At 39.0% G+C, this 17,804-nt stretch overlaps 1 protein-coding gene across 5 annotated transcripts in view; it reads right to left on the bottom strand.

Annotated features, from left to right (window-relative positions):
• The window catches only part of LRRC28 (leucine rich repeat containing 28), a 160,197-nt gene that overhangs the window by 22,804 nt on the left and 119,589 nt on the right, over positions 1-17,804 (bottom strand). For all 5 annotated transcript variants that reach the window (XM_046008833.1, XM_046008837.1, XM_046008836.1 and 2 more), the window contains one exon: positions 481-656. In XM_046008833.1, coding sequence (XP_045864789.1) covers positions 481-656 — 176 coding nt within the window. The remainder of the gene's footprint in view (positions 1-480; positions 657-17,804) is intronic.

Genomic DNA, 17,804 nt, shown 5'->3' with positions numbered 1-17,804 from the left:
GTATGTAATTTCTCAGATGTGAGGAGCCTGCATGGCGAAAACTTGTCCCAATTCTGCTTTAAGGATAAGCCTTTGGCATTTTTTTTTCCTGCTCAAGAAAGTGCCTCTGCCAGGCTTCTCACTTCCACCAGGTATGTGCCCAAACACCAATTTCCTTCCTTTAAACCACAGGTCTAACTTTTAACCTCGGTCCTTTGTGACTGAAGGCCACACTGTGGCGAATGCTCCTCTGTGTCCGTAGGGGATGCCGAAGGGATCAGTGTTGACAAAATATTAAAACCATCTTTAAAAAAAAAAAAAAAAGTCCCACTGCATAACAATGTGAATGTCACTGAACAGAGAATTTAAAATGGGTTAAAATGGTAAATTTATGTTTTGTGTATTTTAGCACTAAAAAACATGGACACCCCAACAGGGAGCACGTAGCACAACTTCTAAGGTCACCCAGTAAGAGGCGGAAAGAGAGAAAGTCCCGTGTACCTTTAAGAAAACTGTGGTAGGTGTGATGGAGACTCCTCATGGCCAACTCTTGCAGAGGCAGGACGTGATCATTCTCTGTCCCTATGGCCTTCACCTCGGCAGGGAGGAACACAGTGAGCTGCCCCGATGAGAAAGAAAGCAGCTTCACCTCAGAAACTTGAATGGGAGCACCACAGCTGCAGACAGACACATTCGCAGTAGTATTAGCAAAAGAGGGAAAGAATATATGTGCCAATAAAAATGTGTTAATCAAAATATACATTTAAAATTTTAAGACACTGCTGAATTGCCAGAATTCTGTTCAGAGTGAACAGATGCTAGCCTGGGTTCCTTAATAAAGCCTGGCACAGAAATGTAAACTCATCAGTTGGAACTCAGCTATCACATTGCTGAGGGCCAGTTGCTTTCAGTAAGGACAAACTCTGAAGGAACTTTCCTTCATAAGATCTACACAGTTTGCTCTGGAAGCGCTCTTTATCCTCGTTTTATTATCCTTTCCAAATTCAAGCTTATTGAAATTTTCAAAATGAAAAGGAGAAAAGAGTACTCTGTTAAGTTACAGCACTTTGCTTTAACTGAATCTTTGTGGCAGGGGAAGAAACCCCACGAAGCAAATTGATTTTTAATGGTATAAGATAACTTTATTGGATTCTTTCCATAAACTTGTGGGGAGAAGATTCATAGCAAAGCCTACTGAATACACTATGTCCTAGCCCCTACAGCTACTCATAACCGGAAAGAAGGCAGAGGCAACTTTGTTCCTACAGCTGCACGGTTGCCAAAACTAAGGGGTCCGAACCCATCCTATCTTCTGTCTCAGACCACCAGGTTACCTACGAGTCTCAAGACTTTCCTTCTCTAATGACAAATGGGTGCCAACAAACCTTGTATCTGGTGTATCTGGAGAGATATACCATGAGGTAATCTCTCTGCCCTCCACTAGAAACAGGCAATGAGGGAGAGGACACAGGCTTGGGCTGCAGAAGCCCATGGCTCGTTTGTGTGGCTTCATTTGCTCATTCCTCCCACCAGAAAATGTCTCCAGAGATCAGCTCTACACCAGCCAGTTAAAGACACTTAAAGTAAAACAACAACAACAAAAAATAAAATAAAATAAAACCCAAATAAAAGGACTCCTTCCCTTGAAAATGTAATAATTACAATATAATTGTTCTAAGGTTGGGCCAGAGAAGAGACAGTGACTGACCATCCAGGGGATTAGGGAAGATTTTTACAGAGGAGACAACATCTGACTCAACTGACTTCACTCAACCAATTTCTTCATCTGGATCAAAAAAAAGAACCTCAGAAAGCTATTCTGGGACACCCACCTGAGTCAAACCCACAACCAAAAGGGAACCACGATTTCAAATTCGAAAATTCTAGTTTGGATCTGCCTTTTTCAACAGCGTGACAGTCTGCATCTGGGTCCTTTTGTCGACATCACATTTCTGGGATTCATCCGTGTTGCTGCATGTACTACAGTTTATTAATTTTCATTGCTGTGTAGTAACTGATAAACATCTGGAGTGTTGTGACATTATGAACATTTTTGTGTATATTATTTGGTACATATGAGCATACAATCCTGTTGGGCACATATGTAAGATCAGAACTGGGCTTAGAGACAGATGATGAAAAGGTAAAATCTATAATAAAACAGAGCGAGAGGGGAGCGAGAGCTGTATTAATCTGAGTTGGTCTTTCCGAGGAGGTGACATCTCAGCTGAGACCCGACTGAAGCGAACAGCTCGATCAGGGAAGGGGAACTTCGTAACGGGATGGCAGGCACTTTAAATTGAGGACAAGGTACTAAGAGCTCAGGGAGTCCAAAGCAGCTAGAGGTTGCAGGAGAGTGAACCTCAGAGGAGAGAGATGCACAAAGAGAGAACACTGGAGATCTGCAGAGGGTCCCCCTTGAGGACTCAGATGAGTACCGATCAGCACAGGCATGTGAGGAAACTGGGACTGGAGAAAGAACCCACTGGAAAGATGAAAAGAATGGTTTATCTTTTTCATGCAGAGTTGAATAGACTGCCTGCTCTTATCAGTCAGACTTGAACCTCACAGTTCATGATGCATTAGATAGAGTACATGGAAGGGTGTTATCTCAGTAGTGAGGAATAATTAGCACTAGATTGAACATGATTCTATTCTCATTTAACAAACCCTAAAAGCCCTATCTGAAAAGATAAAACGGTTTCCAATGAACTTAATTGTGTCCCAGAACATACATCAAGAATAGTTGTAGGAATACAAAAATATCCAGCATGCAATGTGGTAAAATTCACACTGTCCAACATCGAATAAAAAATTATCAGACTTTCCAATAAGCAGGAAAATATGACCTGTAATGAGAAAAAATCATGCAAGTAAAATCAACCAAGAACTGAGAGATGTTAGAACTGGCAGTAAACGTCATTATAATAATAATTATAATTATTGCCTAGTACAAAGACATATGACATACAGAGCTGTCACCTAAAGCAACTGGAAATAAAAGAGCAAATTAAGACTTAATAGAAGAAAAGCAATAAAGAACACCAAGAAAATCAATGACACTACTAGGTCTTTATCCAAAGGATACAAACACAGTGATTTGAAGGGGCACATGTACCCCAATATTTATAGCAGCAATGTTCATAATAGTCAGCATATGGAAGAGCCCAGATGGCCATCAACAGATGAATGGATAAAGAAGATGTGGTATATATACACAATGAATATCACTTACCATCAGAAAGAAGGAAATCTTACCATTTGTAACAATGTGGTTTGGAACCAGAGGGTATTATGCTAAGTGAAATAAGTTGGAGAAAGCCAAATACCACATAATTTCACTCATATGTGGAATTTAAGAAACAAAACAGATGAACATAGGAAAAGGGAAGGAAAAATAAAATAAGACAAAAACAGAGAGGGAGGCAAACCATAAGAGACTCTTAACTATAGGAAACAAACTGAGGGTCGCTGGAGGGGAGGGGAGGGGGATGAGGTAACTGGGTGATGGGCATTAAGGAGGGCACTTGATATAATAAGCACTGGATGTTTTATGCAACTGATGAATCACTAAATTCTACCCCAAAACTAAGAATACAATATATGTCAACAAAATTGAATTTAAATAAAGAATTTTTAAAAATTAATGACATAGAAAAATCAATTAAAAGGTGGAACTTTGGGATGCCTGCCTGAGTGGCTCAGTGGGTTAAAGCCTCTGCTTTCCGCTCAGGTTGTGATCTCAGGGTCCTGGGATCGAGCCCCGCATCAGGCTCTCTGCTCCGCAGGGAGTCTGCTTCCTCCTCTCTCTCTGCCTGCCTCTCTGCCTACTTGTGATCTCTGTCAAATAAATAAATAAAATCTTTTTTTTTTTAAAAGGTGGAACTTTGAAAGGATCAATAAAATTGATAAATTTCTAAACAGAATAATCAGAGAGAAGACACAAATTATCAATATCAGGAATGAGAATGGAGATAATGCCTGGTTTCTACAGATAATAAGAGGGGAATAAGCAATTTTATGCCAATATAAAGTCCTTGAAAGACAAAAATTACCAAAGCTCACTCAAGAAAGAGGTAAGATTAACAACCTTATATTTATTAAAGAAGTTGAATTTGTAGTTAAAAGGTTGGAAAACTTCTCAACTCAATCTATGAAACTAGCATTCTCCTGATTAAAAAAAAAACAACACAAAAAACAGACAAAAACATTATAAGAGGGTAGCTGGAAAAAATCCAAACAAGAGTTTTAGCAAATTGAATTCAACAATGTATGACCAAATGAGGTTTATTTTACCAATTAAGACTGCATTAACATTAGAAAATCAATGTAATTCACTATACTAAAATTTAAAAAAAGAAAAACCATATAACCACTTCAATAGATATAGAAAAGTTGTCTAACAAAATTCAATACCCATTCAAAAAAAAAAAAAAAACCTTAGCAAATTAGGAATAGAAGGGAAATTATTCATCTGATAAAAGCTATCTATTACAAAACAACAGTTAATATTATACTTGGTGAAAGACTGTTTTCCCAGCAAGTTCAGCAAGACAAACACGTCTGCTCTCACTACTTCTATTTAACATTGTACAGATAGCCATTGTATAGCCAGGGTAATAAAGCATGAAAAAGAAATAAAAGGCAAGCAGATTTGTAAGGAAGAAGTAAAACTGCCTTTATTCCCCAAAAGACATTACTGTGTACCCAGAAAGTACAAGAGAATCTACAAAACAAAACAAAAAAAACCCAAAAAACAAAAACAAAAAGCAAAACAAAACAAGAACAACAAAAAACTACTGGAATTATTAAGTGAGCTTAGCAAGTCTGGAGCACACAAGGTAAATATACAAAATTATTTGTACTTCTATATGGTAGCCATACTTGTTGGAAATTGAAAAAAAATTTAAATGACACATACAATAGCACGAAAAATATGAAAAAATTAGGGATAAATCTAACGGAAGATGCCCAGGACCTGTTCATTGAAAACTACAAAATACTGCTGAGAAATGAAGATATGTATTGTGATCAAGGATTGAAAGGTTCAAAACTGCTAAGATATTAATTCTCCTCAAATTCATCTATAGATTCAACACAATCAAAACCACAGCAGTTAAAAAAAAAAATTGAAACTCTGATTCTAAAATTTATGTGGAAATGCTGAATAATTAGAGTTATTCAGCATTCAATTATTTTTTAAAGTTAAAAAAATTTGGAGGACTAACACTACCAAATTTTAAGATTTACAGTAAAACTATGGTCATCAAAACAATGTGGTATTGGTATCAAAATGGACCAATAGATCAATGGAGCAAAGAGAGTTTCTGGAAATAGACCCACACATTATAAGGACAACTAATTTTCAACAGAAGTACAAAGGCAGTACAATGGAGAATGACAGTATTTTTAATAGATGGAGCTGGAACATTAGTATATTCATATGCAAAAAAAATGAAAAGGAACTTCAGCCATACCTGTACCATATACAAAGATTAACTCAAAATGAATCATAGGTCAAAATGGAAACGGAAACCTTAAAAATTCCAGAAGACAATCCACAAAAAAAACCTTTGTGATTTGGGTTACACCAAAAGCAAAGATCCATAAAGGCACAAATTGATAAACTGGGCTTTATCAAAATAAAAAATGTCTACTCTTTAAAAGGCCCCATTAAGACAATGAAAAGACAAGCCATGGACTGGGAGAAAATATGTGCAAAGCATATAAAAGATAAGACTTGTATCCAGAATCTATAAAAAACTTTCAAAACTCTGTAAGAACAAAAATACTCAAGAAGAAAATGGGGGAAAGACTTACATAGACATTATGTCAAAGAAGATACATGCAGGCAAATGCTCTACCACTGTGCTATACCCCCTCAAGCAGATATATGGACAGCAAATAAGACAAGCAAAGATGTGCATCCTTATTCACTAGAGAAATGCAACTTAAAAACATAATGAAATACTACTGCAGAACTATCAGAATGGATAAAACTTAAGACTGATTATTCCCAAAGTGGCAAAAATAGGGAAGAAGTGAAAATTTCTTATATTGAGTTGGGAATGTAAAATGGTAGTTATTTTTGAAAATCTGCAGTTCCTCAAAAATTAAAGATATCTATGATCCAGACTCTACTCCTAGACATTTATCCAAGTAAATTTAAGACTAGGGCCATTAAAGGACAGTCTACATATGTCCATAGCAGCTTTATTTGTAATAAAGTAAGAAACTAGAACCAAAACTAATGACCATAAGAACTGAATGGAAGTAATCTGTGGTATATCCATAGAATGGAATTCTACATGGTGATTAAAAAGGAATGAACTACTGATACACACTATGTCATCAATAAATCTCCAAATCTTTAGGCTGAGTGAAAGAAGTCAGACAAAAACAGAGAATACATTGTTTGACTGCATTCACATAAAACTCTAGAAAATACAAATTAATGTACAGTAACAGAACACAGATCAGTGGTAGTCTGGAGACAGGATAGGGATAGAAGTAACAATTAGCAAGGGGCATGAGAAAACTTTGTGAGTGATGAATATATTTATTATCTTAATTGTACTGATGGTTTCAGAGGGGTGTGTGTGTGTGTGCGCGTGCGCACGCCGTGCATCATATATATATATATATACACACACACCACGCATGCGCACGTGCGCGCGTGTGCGCACACACACACACACACACAAGCAAAGCAAAATAAATACCAAGTATGAATAGGATATTGAAAAACCTAAGAGCTGAAACTGATGAAAAGGAAACAGAGAATAGAAAGTAAAAATAAACCCCAAATCTCGTTCGTCCAAATAAATGTGCCTGGCATGTACTGATTAAAGGAATAAGAGAGAAATTAAAATATACAATACTAGAATAAAAGAGCAGCTGGGGCAACCGTGTCAGTTAAATGCCCAACTCTTGGTTGCAGCTCAGGTCATGATCTCAGGGTTATGAGACAGAGCCCCGCATTGGGCTTAATCTACTTGAGATTCTCTCCCCCTCTGCCCATTCTCCTCACTCTCTCTCTCTCTCTCAAATAAATAATCTTTAAAAAAAGAAACAAAGAATAAAAAGGAACTAGTAAGAGATGAAAGAGATGAACAGATTTATGAAGAAGTTTCACTTCTTGTGATGGCAAGCCAGGTAAGAGTAACCAACAGAAGACATTATCAAAAGCTGGATCAAATATCTGCTTTACTGCCTCAGAAAGCATTCAGGAAAAATTATAGAGAGCCAAGATGAAGACAAGACAGAACCTGAGGATCAAGCCGGCATTTGGGGCTACTTCTTTCCTAAGGGTGTTTGTCAATTAATGAAAAGACTGCTTGGAAGCAGAGCAGCATTTAATAGTCTAAAGGGAGAACAGGGACAAAAATGGACATCCAGAGCCCATTAAGGCAGATGCAGGACTGATAAATCATCCACGCAAAGGGCTCCTGGAGTAAGCAGGAACGGAAGGTAGAGGGCATCTCAAGGACTGAAGCCTAACTTCAAATCATCTCAATTTCTGAAATGGATTTGAAACTGTCAGCAACTGAAAAGAGCCTGTGAACGGACAGAAGGTCATTGCATCGGTCAGGAAGAGGGAAAATTTTAAGAGTTCTTAAGGGGAAGGAAGCCTCTAGAATGTAGGGTGCATGAGTAAGAAAGTTACTTGGAAAGTGTCCTCCCTAAGACCTATTTGGGGGCATGGCCGCCATGGGTCTCCCTTTGCTAGCCACTGCACAGAAAACAGCAACCCGGAAGCAGGAAGAGAAATCCCTTCCTCCTGTTCTGACCTTGAAGTGTCCCTCCTTGGCCCTCTATTGAAAAACCTTGTATTAACCCAGATGATGAAGGAAAAAGTTCTACAGGAGCCAGTTCCATGGAAAAAGGTAAATTCAGAGTTGAGAAGCAATAGATTGGTAAGAAGACACACATACTTGAGTCCTCTTGGGGGCGTGGGGGGCAGATAATATAATTTGGGGTCTAAGATAATATGACAGTTCTTTTTATACCATATCTGGCAGGCATTCAAAACTAACCAGGTACAAGGGTAGAGAGATAAAACAGCCTAAAAGAAAATTGAGAGAAACAACAGGTATCAAAAAGGAGTTTTTAAAAAGAAGCAAACTTTACAATAACCATCCTTAACATGTGTAATAAGCTCTAAGATTGAGAATTTTGATGGAACCCATAACACATGTGGTGTTAAGACTACGAAGAAATCTGAGAGAACAGTATTAGTGTTAAGACTACGAAGAAATCTAAGAGAACAGTATTCCAGATAGACGAGAAAGAGGTGCAAAGAGGCAGGAATCTGGTGAGCTCAAGAAGGGAGGAGGTAAATATGGCCGAAGCGGAGGTAGGAAGGTAGAGAGCGGTAGGAGAAGAATTCAAAGGTCCGACCTAGAAGACAAGTCATGTACAGGTTCACAGGTCACAAGGGTGATGGCTGAGTAGCGATAACTGCATCTGGGTTAGGAGCTGGCTAGGACTGTCAGACACTTTGTAGAGAACAGACTCAAGGTGGTTAAGACAGAAGAAGACTACTGTTAGAATCCCGGTGAGAGATGAAATGGCAATTTAGGTCAAGGAGACAGTATATAGAAATGGTGAGAAGTGGCAAGAGCCCGGGTATGTTTCTGAATGTACAGCTAACAGGCTCCATGATGAGTTGGCTGTGGGACGCAAGAGAAAGGGAAATCAAAGAAGATCCCCAAGCTTTTGGGCAGAGTAACTGGGAAAATGGAGCTTCCATCAGCTGACACGTGGCAGATTGTAGAAGACTGAGTTGGGGGTAAGGGAATTAGGAGTTTGGCTATGGATATGTTAGCACTTAACTGTACACATCCATGCAGCACTGCCAATTGGATGCTCTTGGATGTACGAGTCTGGAGGTCAGGCAAGCGGTCCAGGCTGAAATTGCTTTTGGGTGTCACGCATGTGTAATATTTAAAGTATAATCGTGATCGTATGAAATAACCAACCAAGAAATGTTTCTTATTGGGGATGCTTTCAGCATTTCGGGGGCACACATATTCGTAATTGTTTAGAACTTCTGTGTGCACTGCAAGATATTAAGCATCCCACCAAACATCAGTAGAGACCCAGTCTTAAAGCCATCCCCCTCCCCAACTTGTACACATTTCCAAGTACCATGAAGTGGAGAATTGCTATTTTCGGTTACAGATGGAGAAGAGTTTTGAGTCTTGAGCCCTGAGCATGAAGAGGGGAATGAGGATGAGCCAGCAGAGAAGGCTGAGAAGGGATGGATAGTGGCAGAGAAGGGGAACCAGGGAGATGGTGTTCTGAGAGCCAGGTATTCTGAGAGCCAGGTGAAGAAGGTGTTTCAAGAAGGAGAAACTGATCAAGTATTGGACAGGTCAAGAAAGATGAGAACTAAGAAGTGAATTTGGCAACGTGGAAGTGACTAGTGACACTGAAAACGCTGGCTTCGGTGTAGAATTGGGTGATCCCAGTTTAACTGCTGTGGGTGGATGGGAACATGGAAGCAAGGGGTGAGAGTAAGTACAGGCATCTCTTTCAAACAGTTTTTCTCTAAAGAGGAGCAGAAAATGGGAAAGAAGCTGAAGATTAAGAAGAAAATGTTACATGAAGCAAAGCAAGTCACAGGGGCATGTGCACAGCATGACCCATTTACAAAGACAACACTTGACTATATATATATATATACATATAGTCATAGATACATATGTATATAATACATACATATGTATATGTATTACATATATATGGAGGTACTTACATATATTGAAATCATAACTAAGTATAAGTGACTGATAAATATAAAATTCAGAATAGTGGCTAACCTTGGGAGAAGAGCGTACAATTGGAGAGGGGCATACAGAAGCTGCAAAATTATCAGTAATGTTCTTTTGGCAAACTAGTGAAATTTACACTGATGTGCAGGGTCAAAATATGGGAGCCTTCTAACCTTCTAATTTTAAGAAATGACCCTCTTCCTTTAGTTGATTCAAAAGGAGGAGAAAGGAAGCAGGGAGGTGCCTATGGATGCGTGTGGCCTTGTGTTTCCTTGTGGGTTCTGAATCACACGCCTTACTCTAGGCAATGGTGTCTTTATTAAAGGGCACCATGGCCACTCCTACCTACAGGCAAATTGAACCTGAAAATTTCTATATCAGGGCATTCTAAATATAAACCTTACTCATCCCCAAATCTAATTCTTTTATAAAGTCTTCCCTGGTACCCTCTCTTACCAATGATCTACCACAACGTTTGAAGTTTCTATCACACATTTTCTAACTATATTATACGCATTCTTTTGCTGTGAATTCATCTAACGTGTTCAATTTTCTCCTCTATCTAGCAGTTTCCATATTGATAGCTAAGCAGTTCCAAACACAGATTGGTTGTTTTGAGTCATCACAAATAGATAAAGAAGTCTGAAAGAGAAAAGATAAAAAGGAAATGGGAAAAAGAATACTGAGTCATCCACACGGTGTCAAAAAGGAAATAATTTGGCGTTCTCGCAGGGGTCCATGAGAAGTCTCAGGACCAGGAGATGCGCTAGTGACCTCCTAAGCATTACAAATATCTGTATTTGGTTGATCACTACATTTCAGGAAATGATTATATATGAAAAATGTCAGTAATCCATCAAACAGGATTTTGGAAAATGTCTTACTTACAGATTAAATTAAATGTATGTTGAGTCATGTGTGTGTTGGGCGGGTACCATGAAGTGTCACAAAAGATACCAGTTAAGTGTGTTAAAATGACAGACAAGCCACAGACCAGGAGCAATTATGTGCAAATCATTTACCTGATGAAAGACATGTATTCAGAATATATAAAGAACTCTCAAAAGTCAATAATTTAAAACAATCCAATGCGTAAAAAGGGAGTCAAAGACTGGAACACACTTCACCAAAGATAGATGGATAGCAAATCAGCACATGAAAAGAGGTTCAACATTAGTAGTCATTAGAGAAATGCAAATTCAAAGCACGAGACACCATTACTCACTTATTGGGATGTCTGAAAGATGAAAACAAAAACAAAAACAAACCAAACTGACAAGAACTTTCTTAAGCTGCTGATGGAAATGCAAAGTAGCCCAGCCATGTCAGAAAGCAGTCTAGCAGTCTTTTACAAAGCTAAAATACACTTACCATATGACCCCCAGCACATGCATTCTTAAGAATTCCATCCAAGTGAAATGAAAATTTATGTTCACACAAAACAGACCACTGTTTCCGAGGGCTGGATTGGAAGGGGAGAGGTTCATTTCAAAGGGACATGGGGGACATTTTTGAGGTGAATGAAAGGTCCTGTATCTTGATTACAGTTGTGGCTTTATGACTGTGTGCATTTGCCAAAATTCACAGAAATGTTCGCTAAAAAGTGTGAATGTTACTATAAATTATACCTTGTTAAAACAAACAAAACCCAACAGTAGTGTGCTGCAGGGGCATGGTCCTGGAGCCCTCTGCTCTGTTAGTCATTAGCCTTTTGTTGTGGATTATGAGATCTTAGGCGGGAGGCAGACTTGGAAGCTGGGGAACTCGGGGGACTTGGCCCAACAGCTCTTCACCAACGTGGGCAGAAACACTTCGGTACTGTCAATAATTCAACAGCTGGCATGGGTGTACTAGTGCAAACCAGCTACACACTGGCCTGTCAAATAATGTCAAAGTTTACATAAAAATTTTTGCCTTTGATCTTTACTTTGCCTTTATCCCTCTTCCTTTCAAAACCTCTGTTCAGCTCGTGTGATCACATAACCACGAGAGTCTGTAGCAGCACGCCTGTGGCTTGGTATGAATATTTCCGTGGGTGGGAAGGATATTACCCTTATGAACCACTCTGTGAAGATGAGGAAATGAATCTCAAATTTACTTTATAGTGATTGTTTCTTTCCTAATACAAAGAAAATTAAGAAGAGGGAATCATATCCGAAATGCTACTTACTATACAGTGTGGTTGTGAAGTCTGGAAATGCAGGCAAACACACAATAAATGATTCTTCTCACGATCTACCACAACACATGGGGCGATGATTTTTGCATTAAGATGGCCAGGCCATGGTAGCCAGATGTTTGGTCCAACACCCAGACTAGGTGTTTTTGTGGAGATACTTTTTGGAAAAGATGAACACTGAAATTGGTAGACTATAAAGCTGATCATTCTCTATAATGCGGTGGGTCTCAACTAATCAGCTGAAGGCCTTGAGAGAAACAGACTGAGTGAGGTCCCCTTCCAAACTGCCTTCAGACTCAAGCTGTCACATCAGCTCTCCTCTGGGTCTCCAGCCAGCCCCGTAGGTTTGAGACTCGCCAGCCCCCACAATCCTAAGAGCCAATTCTTCAAAACAGATCAACCTCCCATCCCTGCACACACCCAATTGGTTCCATTGCTGTGGAGAACCCTGACTAGTGTACGTCATAGAATAATATTATTTGTTTTCAAACTTTATAGCCACACTGTAGTATGAGAGCCTTGAGCAAAACCATGAAACAGTGAACATGCAGAACAAAACCCAGGCAAGTAATTTGTGAATATTTACTTCATACTATTATTGCCTTAACAGCTACTGCTGCCTAATACAATTGTGCATGAACTGTACATGGACACTGCCCAAGGAATTTAACAAGAGAGAGCAACAAATAAAGGTTGAGGGAGCTGAAAGCCAGATTTTCCCTAATGCTTTCCTCATCTCCCATCATTAAAAAGACAGGTGTCTGGCTGAAACCACTGAAAAGGCTCACGTTAAACAAGTAAGTGGATTCTCTTTTTATATAAGGTCTAATTTCCCTTTGACAATTCCTATAGCAGAAGTTCCTACTCTTCACCGCTGGATATAAAGGGCTAATTAAATTCATTTTAGGATGCGTCTATTAAATGCCTTCTCTGCTTCACAGTGGAGAAGAGCCACAGCTATGAGGAATGCAGGCTGGGAGGGAGGAATTCACACGAGTAGGGGACCTTTCTGCAGGGCATGGCCAACCTCCCTCGACCTCATCAGACATGAAATATCCACCCCGTTACGTGAAATGATGCAGGAGTGAGAAAGGTATTTTCCGCCTCTGCTCTCAGGGAGCTAGCAGAGGGGTCAAACATACAGAGGTGATTCTAGACCAAAGAGGAGAGAGGCAGTGTGCATAGCACAGAGGTTCAGAGCATGGACAATGAAGCAGATGATGACTCCACCACAGCCCAGCTTGATGAGCTAGGAGAGGTTACTTAATCTCTCCGAGCTTTAGTTTAATTTCTGAAATGGGGATAACATCACAAGGGTTGCTGGGAAGATGATCCCTCAACCCATTGCCTGGCACACAGTAATGGTTAAGTCAGGTTTATAGCTGTTGTTTTCTACTGTTACAGTAAACGATTCTTCTGCTAATCTGCTACAATACGGTGAATGGTGGTGAAACTGTTGTATCATCTTGCCTAGATCATGGTACCCAGGCATCTGTTCAAACACCAGCCTAGATGTTGCCATGAAGGAATCTATTGTTACGAATTAACATTAGCATGATGATATTCCAGGGAAACAGAATAGGGATTCCGCTCTGTGAATGCCCAGGGCACAGGGGGTTAAACAGTTCACACTGGTCAGAGTGCGGAACTGACTCTGGAACTGACATGGAAGAGAATGACAAGCGGCGGAACAGGTGGGACAGGCATCTGCCTTAGAAGCGAGGGTCACTCATCTCCAGAAGAAGCAGTTACGAAATGGATTGCTAGCAAGGAGGAATGGAAGCCCCATATATGCCCCTGTTCACAGTGAAATGAAAATCATTATTGGCTGGCAATTATTAAGCCTTGCTATCTCTGACTTCCAACACGGTAGTTTTTATGACTTTAGATTAAATGCTGGGGCGGTTCCCAAAAAAAAAACTACAGCTGAACCCTTAAGTGAGTTAGGAAAATGAGTTGAAATTTGTTACAAATGTTAGTACGTTGGGCTTAGTTATGCAGAATAATTTATAGCAATTATCACACAATTCTCTTTCAACTCAATGTTTTCAGAGCTGCCATTCAACACTGAACCCTAAAAGCGAAGTGAATAGTGACATCATTTGCCACTAAGATGGTGCTCCAGAACATGTGTGCGATTTAGCACATTAACTCACGTGCATTTTCACACTTCCCATTTTACCTAACAGCATGGAAAAAGAATTAGGTTCTCTTCCTGAAAAAACCCAAATAACTATCTTTTAATTCTTCAGAAAGCATAGGAAGTCGTCTGTACGTTTATTACTGTGGGAACTGCCACTAGACTTACCCTCCCTTTGAACAAAAAAGGTTTTTTGTTTTTTTGTTTTTCCAGCTTAAATTACAGGAAAAGAAATGGGAGAAGTGGAGAAGAAGAAGGGAAAACACTATGCCACCCAGAGAGGATGGCCTTGCTCTGGTGAAGAGTGCCACTTTGACAGGGCCCCATTTAAGGCTTACTTCTGTTCTGGCTAAGAATGCATTTATTTTGCTTTCATTCTTAAAAAGTATTTTTGCTGGCTGTTAGGCTGACTGTTTTTTGTTTGTTTAGCACGTTAAAGATGTTCCACTGTTTTCTGGCCTTCATAGTCTCTGATGAGAAGGTAACAGTCTTTTTGTACATAATTTGTCATTTTTCTCTGGGTGCTTTCATGATTTTCTTTTTATCTTTGGTTTTCAGCAGCTTTGCCTAGGCATCGTTTTCTTTTTAATTTATACTGCTTAGGGTTTGCTGAGCTCCTTGAAAATGTAAAAAGTCTTTCATTATATTTGAGAAATTTTCAGACATTTCTTCAAACATTTTTGCTGCATTTCTCTTAGGAAAGAGAAAAATGAGGGAAAGTCTATTCCTTTGGGGACACCGATTATACCGCTATCAGGTTTTTTTCTATTGTCTGGCAGATCCCTAATGCTGGGTACATTTTTTTTTTTTTTCAATCTTTTTTCTCTGTGTTCTTCACACTGAATCATTTCTATAGATCTAAGCTCACTGACTTTCCCTCTGTTATACCCATTCAGCTGTTAAGCTCATCAAGAAAAGTTTTTATTTCAGATACTATATTTCAACTCTATAATTCCCATTTGTTTCTTTCCTATACTTTTTTTTTTAAATTTCCTTGTCTTTTCATTTACTGCAAACTTATTTTTCTTTACTTCATTGCGAAGAGTTGTTTTAAAATCCTCATCTGTCATTTCCAAGAGTTTGGGTCCTCAGGTTGGTCTCTGCTGATTGTCTTTTTCTTTGAGAATGGGTCACATTTTTTTTTACTATTCCTATGTCATGCAATTTTGGGTTGTATCCTGGACACTGTGAAAGTTATGTTGTAAAGATGCTGGATTCTGTTACATTCCTCTAAAACTTAAAAGGAGTGTTAATATTTTTGTTTTAATAAACAATTACTTTGTTGGAATCAAACTGCACATTCTGTCTCTTGGTTGATAGCTCAAGTCATACCTCGGTATTTTCATCTGTAGCCACACTGCCCTACAGGTATGGTTCAGGTTCAGGTATCTAATATTGCTTGTTATTAGATTGGGGGGGCAGCCCCCACATAAAAACAGACTGTGATATATAGGCTATTTATTTATTTTATTTTTAAAATTTTATTTATTTATTTGGCGGGGAGGAGAAGGAGGAGAGAATCTTGAACCGATTCTGCGCTTAGTGCCGAGCTCAAGATCATGACCTCAGCCAAACCAAGAGTCGAATGCTCAACCAACTGAGTCGCCCAGGTGCCCGAAGGCTATTTTCTCAGAGTGCTGGTTTAACTCAGAACGCAGAATACCTTTCTCATATAAACAACTCTGTTACCTTAAGTGGTTATATTAACAAACCATTTAATCAAGTCATTTAAACAATTTGTACCAAATCCAGCTGTAATTGCTTATTTACATAAGAAAAAGCAAAGCAATGGTTCCGTTTTCTTTTCTGCATGTAATCTGAAAACTGAAAAAACAACTGGCATAGGGTCACGTTTACCATCAAGTTCTCCTAAGTAAGTAAATGTGCCCATTACCATTCTCTAAAACTCTAACAGGAAGGACTTTTCTTTCTGGGTAAAATACAGAAGAACTAAAGACCTTTACTCCTATAGTAACAGCAAGAAAGACCCAGACCAAATAAAAATCATGCTTTTCCATGAAGCTGGCAAAGAGCTTTGGATGCAAGGAAGCTGTGATAGCCTGTCTCCAAGTGGTGCCCATGATCCTCCCCTCCGAGTACTCCCTTTCTTAAGTGGCCTCCTCCTGCAATGGACAGGGTTGTCCTGTGTAATCAACAGGGTGTAACAGGAATGACAGGGTATAACTTCAAGGTTAGGTCATAAAAGATAGACCCATGCTCTAAATTTCTATCATTCTACCTCTCTTAGGCTATTTATTTTTTGTATTAACAGTTACTTTTAGACATTAGGATAAACATCTACGTTATCTTTGTCTTTTCCACAACTCTTAGCACAGTGCTGACTTGCTACTTAATGCTCAATAATTATATAACAAATAAGTGAATATATAATAAGGAGGTGCTAACTTTATTTCCATGAATATCCAAGATAATTGTGTGAGACTTCTAAGATTTCTTGAAACTGTACAACATTTGTTATTTGCTATATTTACAGTTCTATATCCGATTCTGCTTTTTCCTTCCAAGATGCAAATTGTACGTATAGCAGATGTTTCATATTGTGCCACAGCCCCTAAAGCTCTGTCTACTTTGCTCTGTTGCTCTAATTCTCTTCAACTCCCTGTCAGAAGATGTAGTTGTTTCAGAGATGGTACAAGACAGCAGAAGCTAGTGTGTTCTTATATTCCAGGCCTACATCTAAGAAGGAAAATGTGAGAGCCATGGAGAAGCAAGTACGTTGATCCTTAGGTTCTTGGTTTAAATATCATCTCCTTAAAGAGAATTAGCACCAAGTTTGATCAATTACTTATTGTTTATTTGGAGTCTTGGCTAGATTACATGGTCCACAAGGCCAGGTACTAAGAATTCCTTTACTCATCACTGTACGGCCCAGTATCTAACATAGTGACCAGAGTAGTTGCTCAATAAACATTCACTGAATGAACTCGGTGAACGAAGATCCTTGCTCAGAATCAAGAAGTGCACTTTCTAGGCCTCATGTACCCTTTTGCTCTCTATATTAGGTTTATCTCAGAACCTTGTTCTATCCCTGGCCCTTCCTTCTCCCAAAGCAGCCCCACTTTGAGTTGGAATAGGGAAGTCCCTCTGCATATATTCAATAAGAGAGATAAAGGAGATCAAAGAAGGAGGACCCTTAATTACGTTGGCAGGCTTTGGTAGCTACCATCCATTAGAATTCAGAATACAGGGCGCATGGGTGGCTCAGTGGGTTAAGCCTCTGCCTTTGGCTCAGGTCACGATCTCAGGGTCCTGGGATCGAGTCCCACATTAGGTTCTCTGCTTGGCAGGGAGCCTGCTTCCTCCTCTCTCTCTCTCTCTCTCTCTGCCTACTTGTGATCTCTCTCTGTTGAATAAATAAATAAAATCTTAAAAAAAAAAAAGAAGTCAGAGTATGTTTCCCCATATAATATCACATAATTTGGGGGGTACAAAATGGATTGAATGACCTTTTAATGCACTGGCCAGGAATATAACTACAAGAATTGCTTCTAGAGAGAAATGTATCCTGAGTTAAACCAACAAATGCATTTTGGATCACAGTTCATTTGTAAGTGCGGCTGCCTCTATTCCCAAAACTACTAATATCACAAAACCAATTGTCTGATACTATCCTTTGAATAATTATTTTTTCTTATTACTACTTCCAAAGGAAGACGCCATAATAAATTATAATAGTAAATGCAGTCTACTAGCTAATAATTTTCATACT

This window comes from Meles meles, chromosome 6 (assembly GCF_922984935.1).
Source record: "Meles meles chromosome 6, mMelMel3.1 paternal haplotype, whole genome shotgun sequence".
Taxonomy (NCBI): Eukaryota; Metazoa; Chordata; class Mammalia; order Carnivora; family Mustelidae; genus Meles; species Meles meles.
The sequence above is the reverse complement of the archived record's forward strand: the minus strand, read 5'-3'. Positions and strand labels throughout refer to the sequence as shown.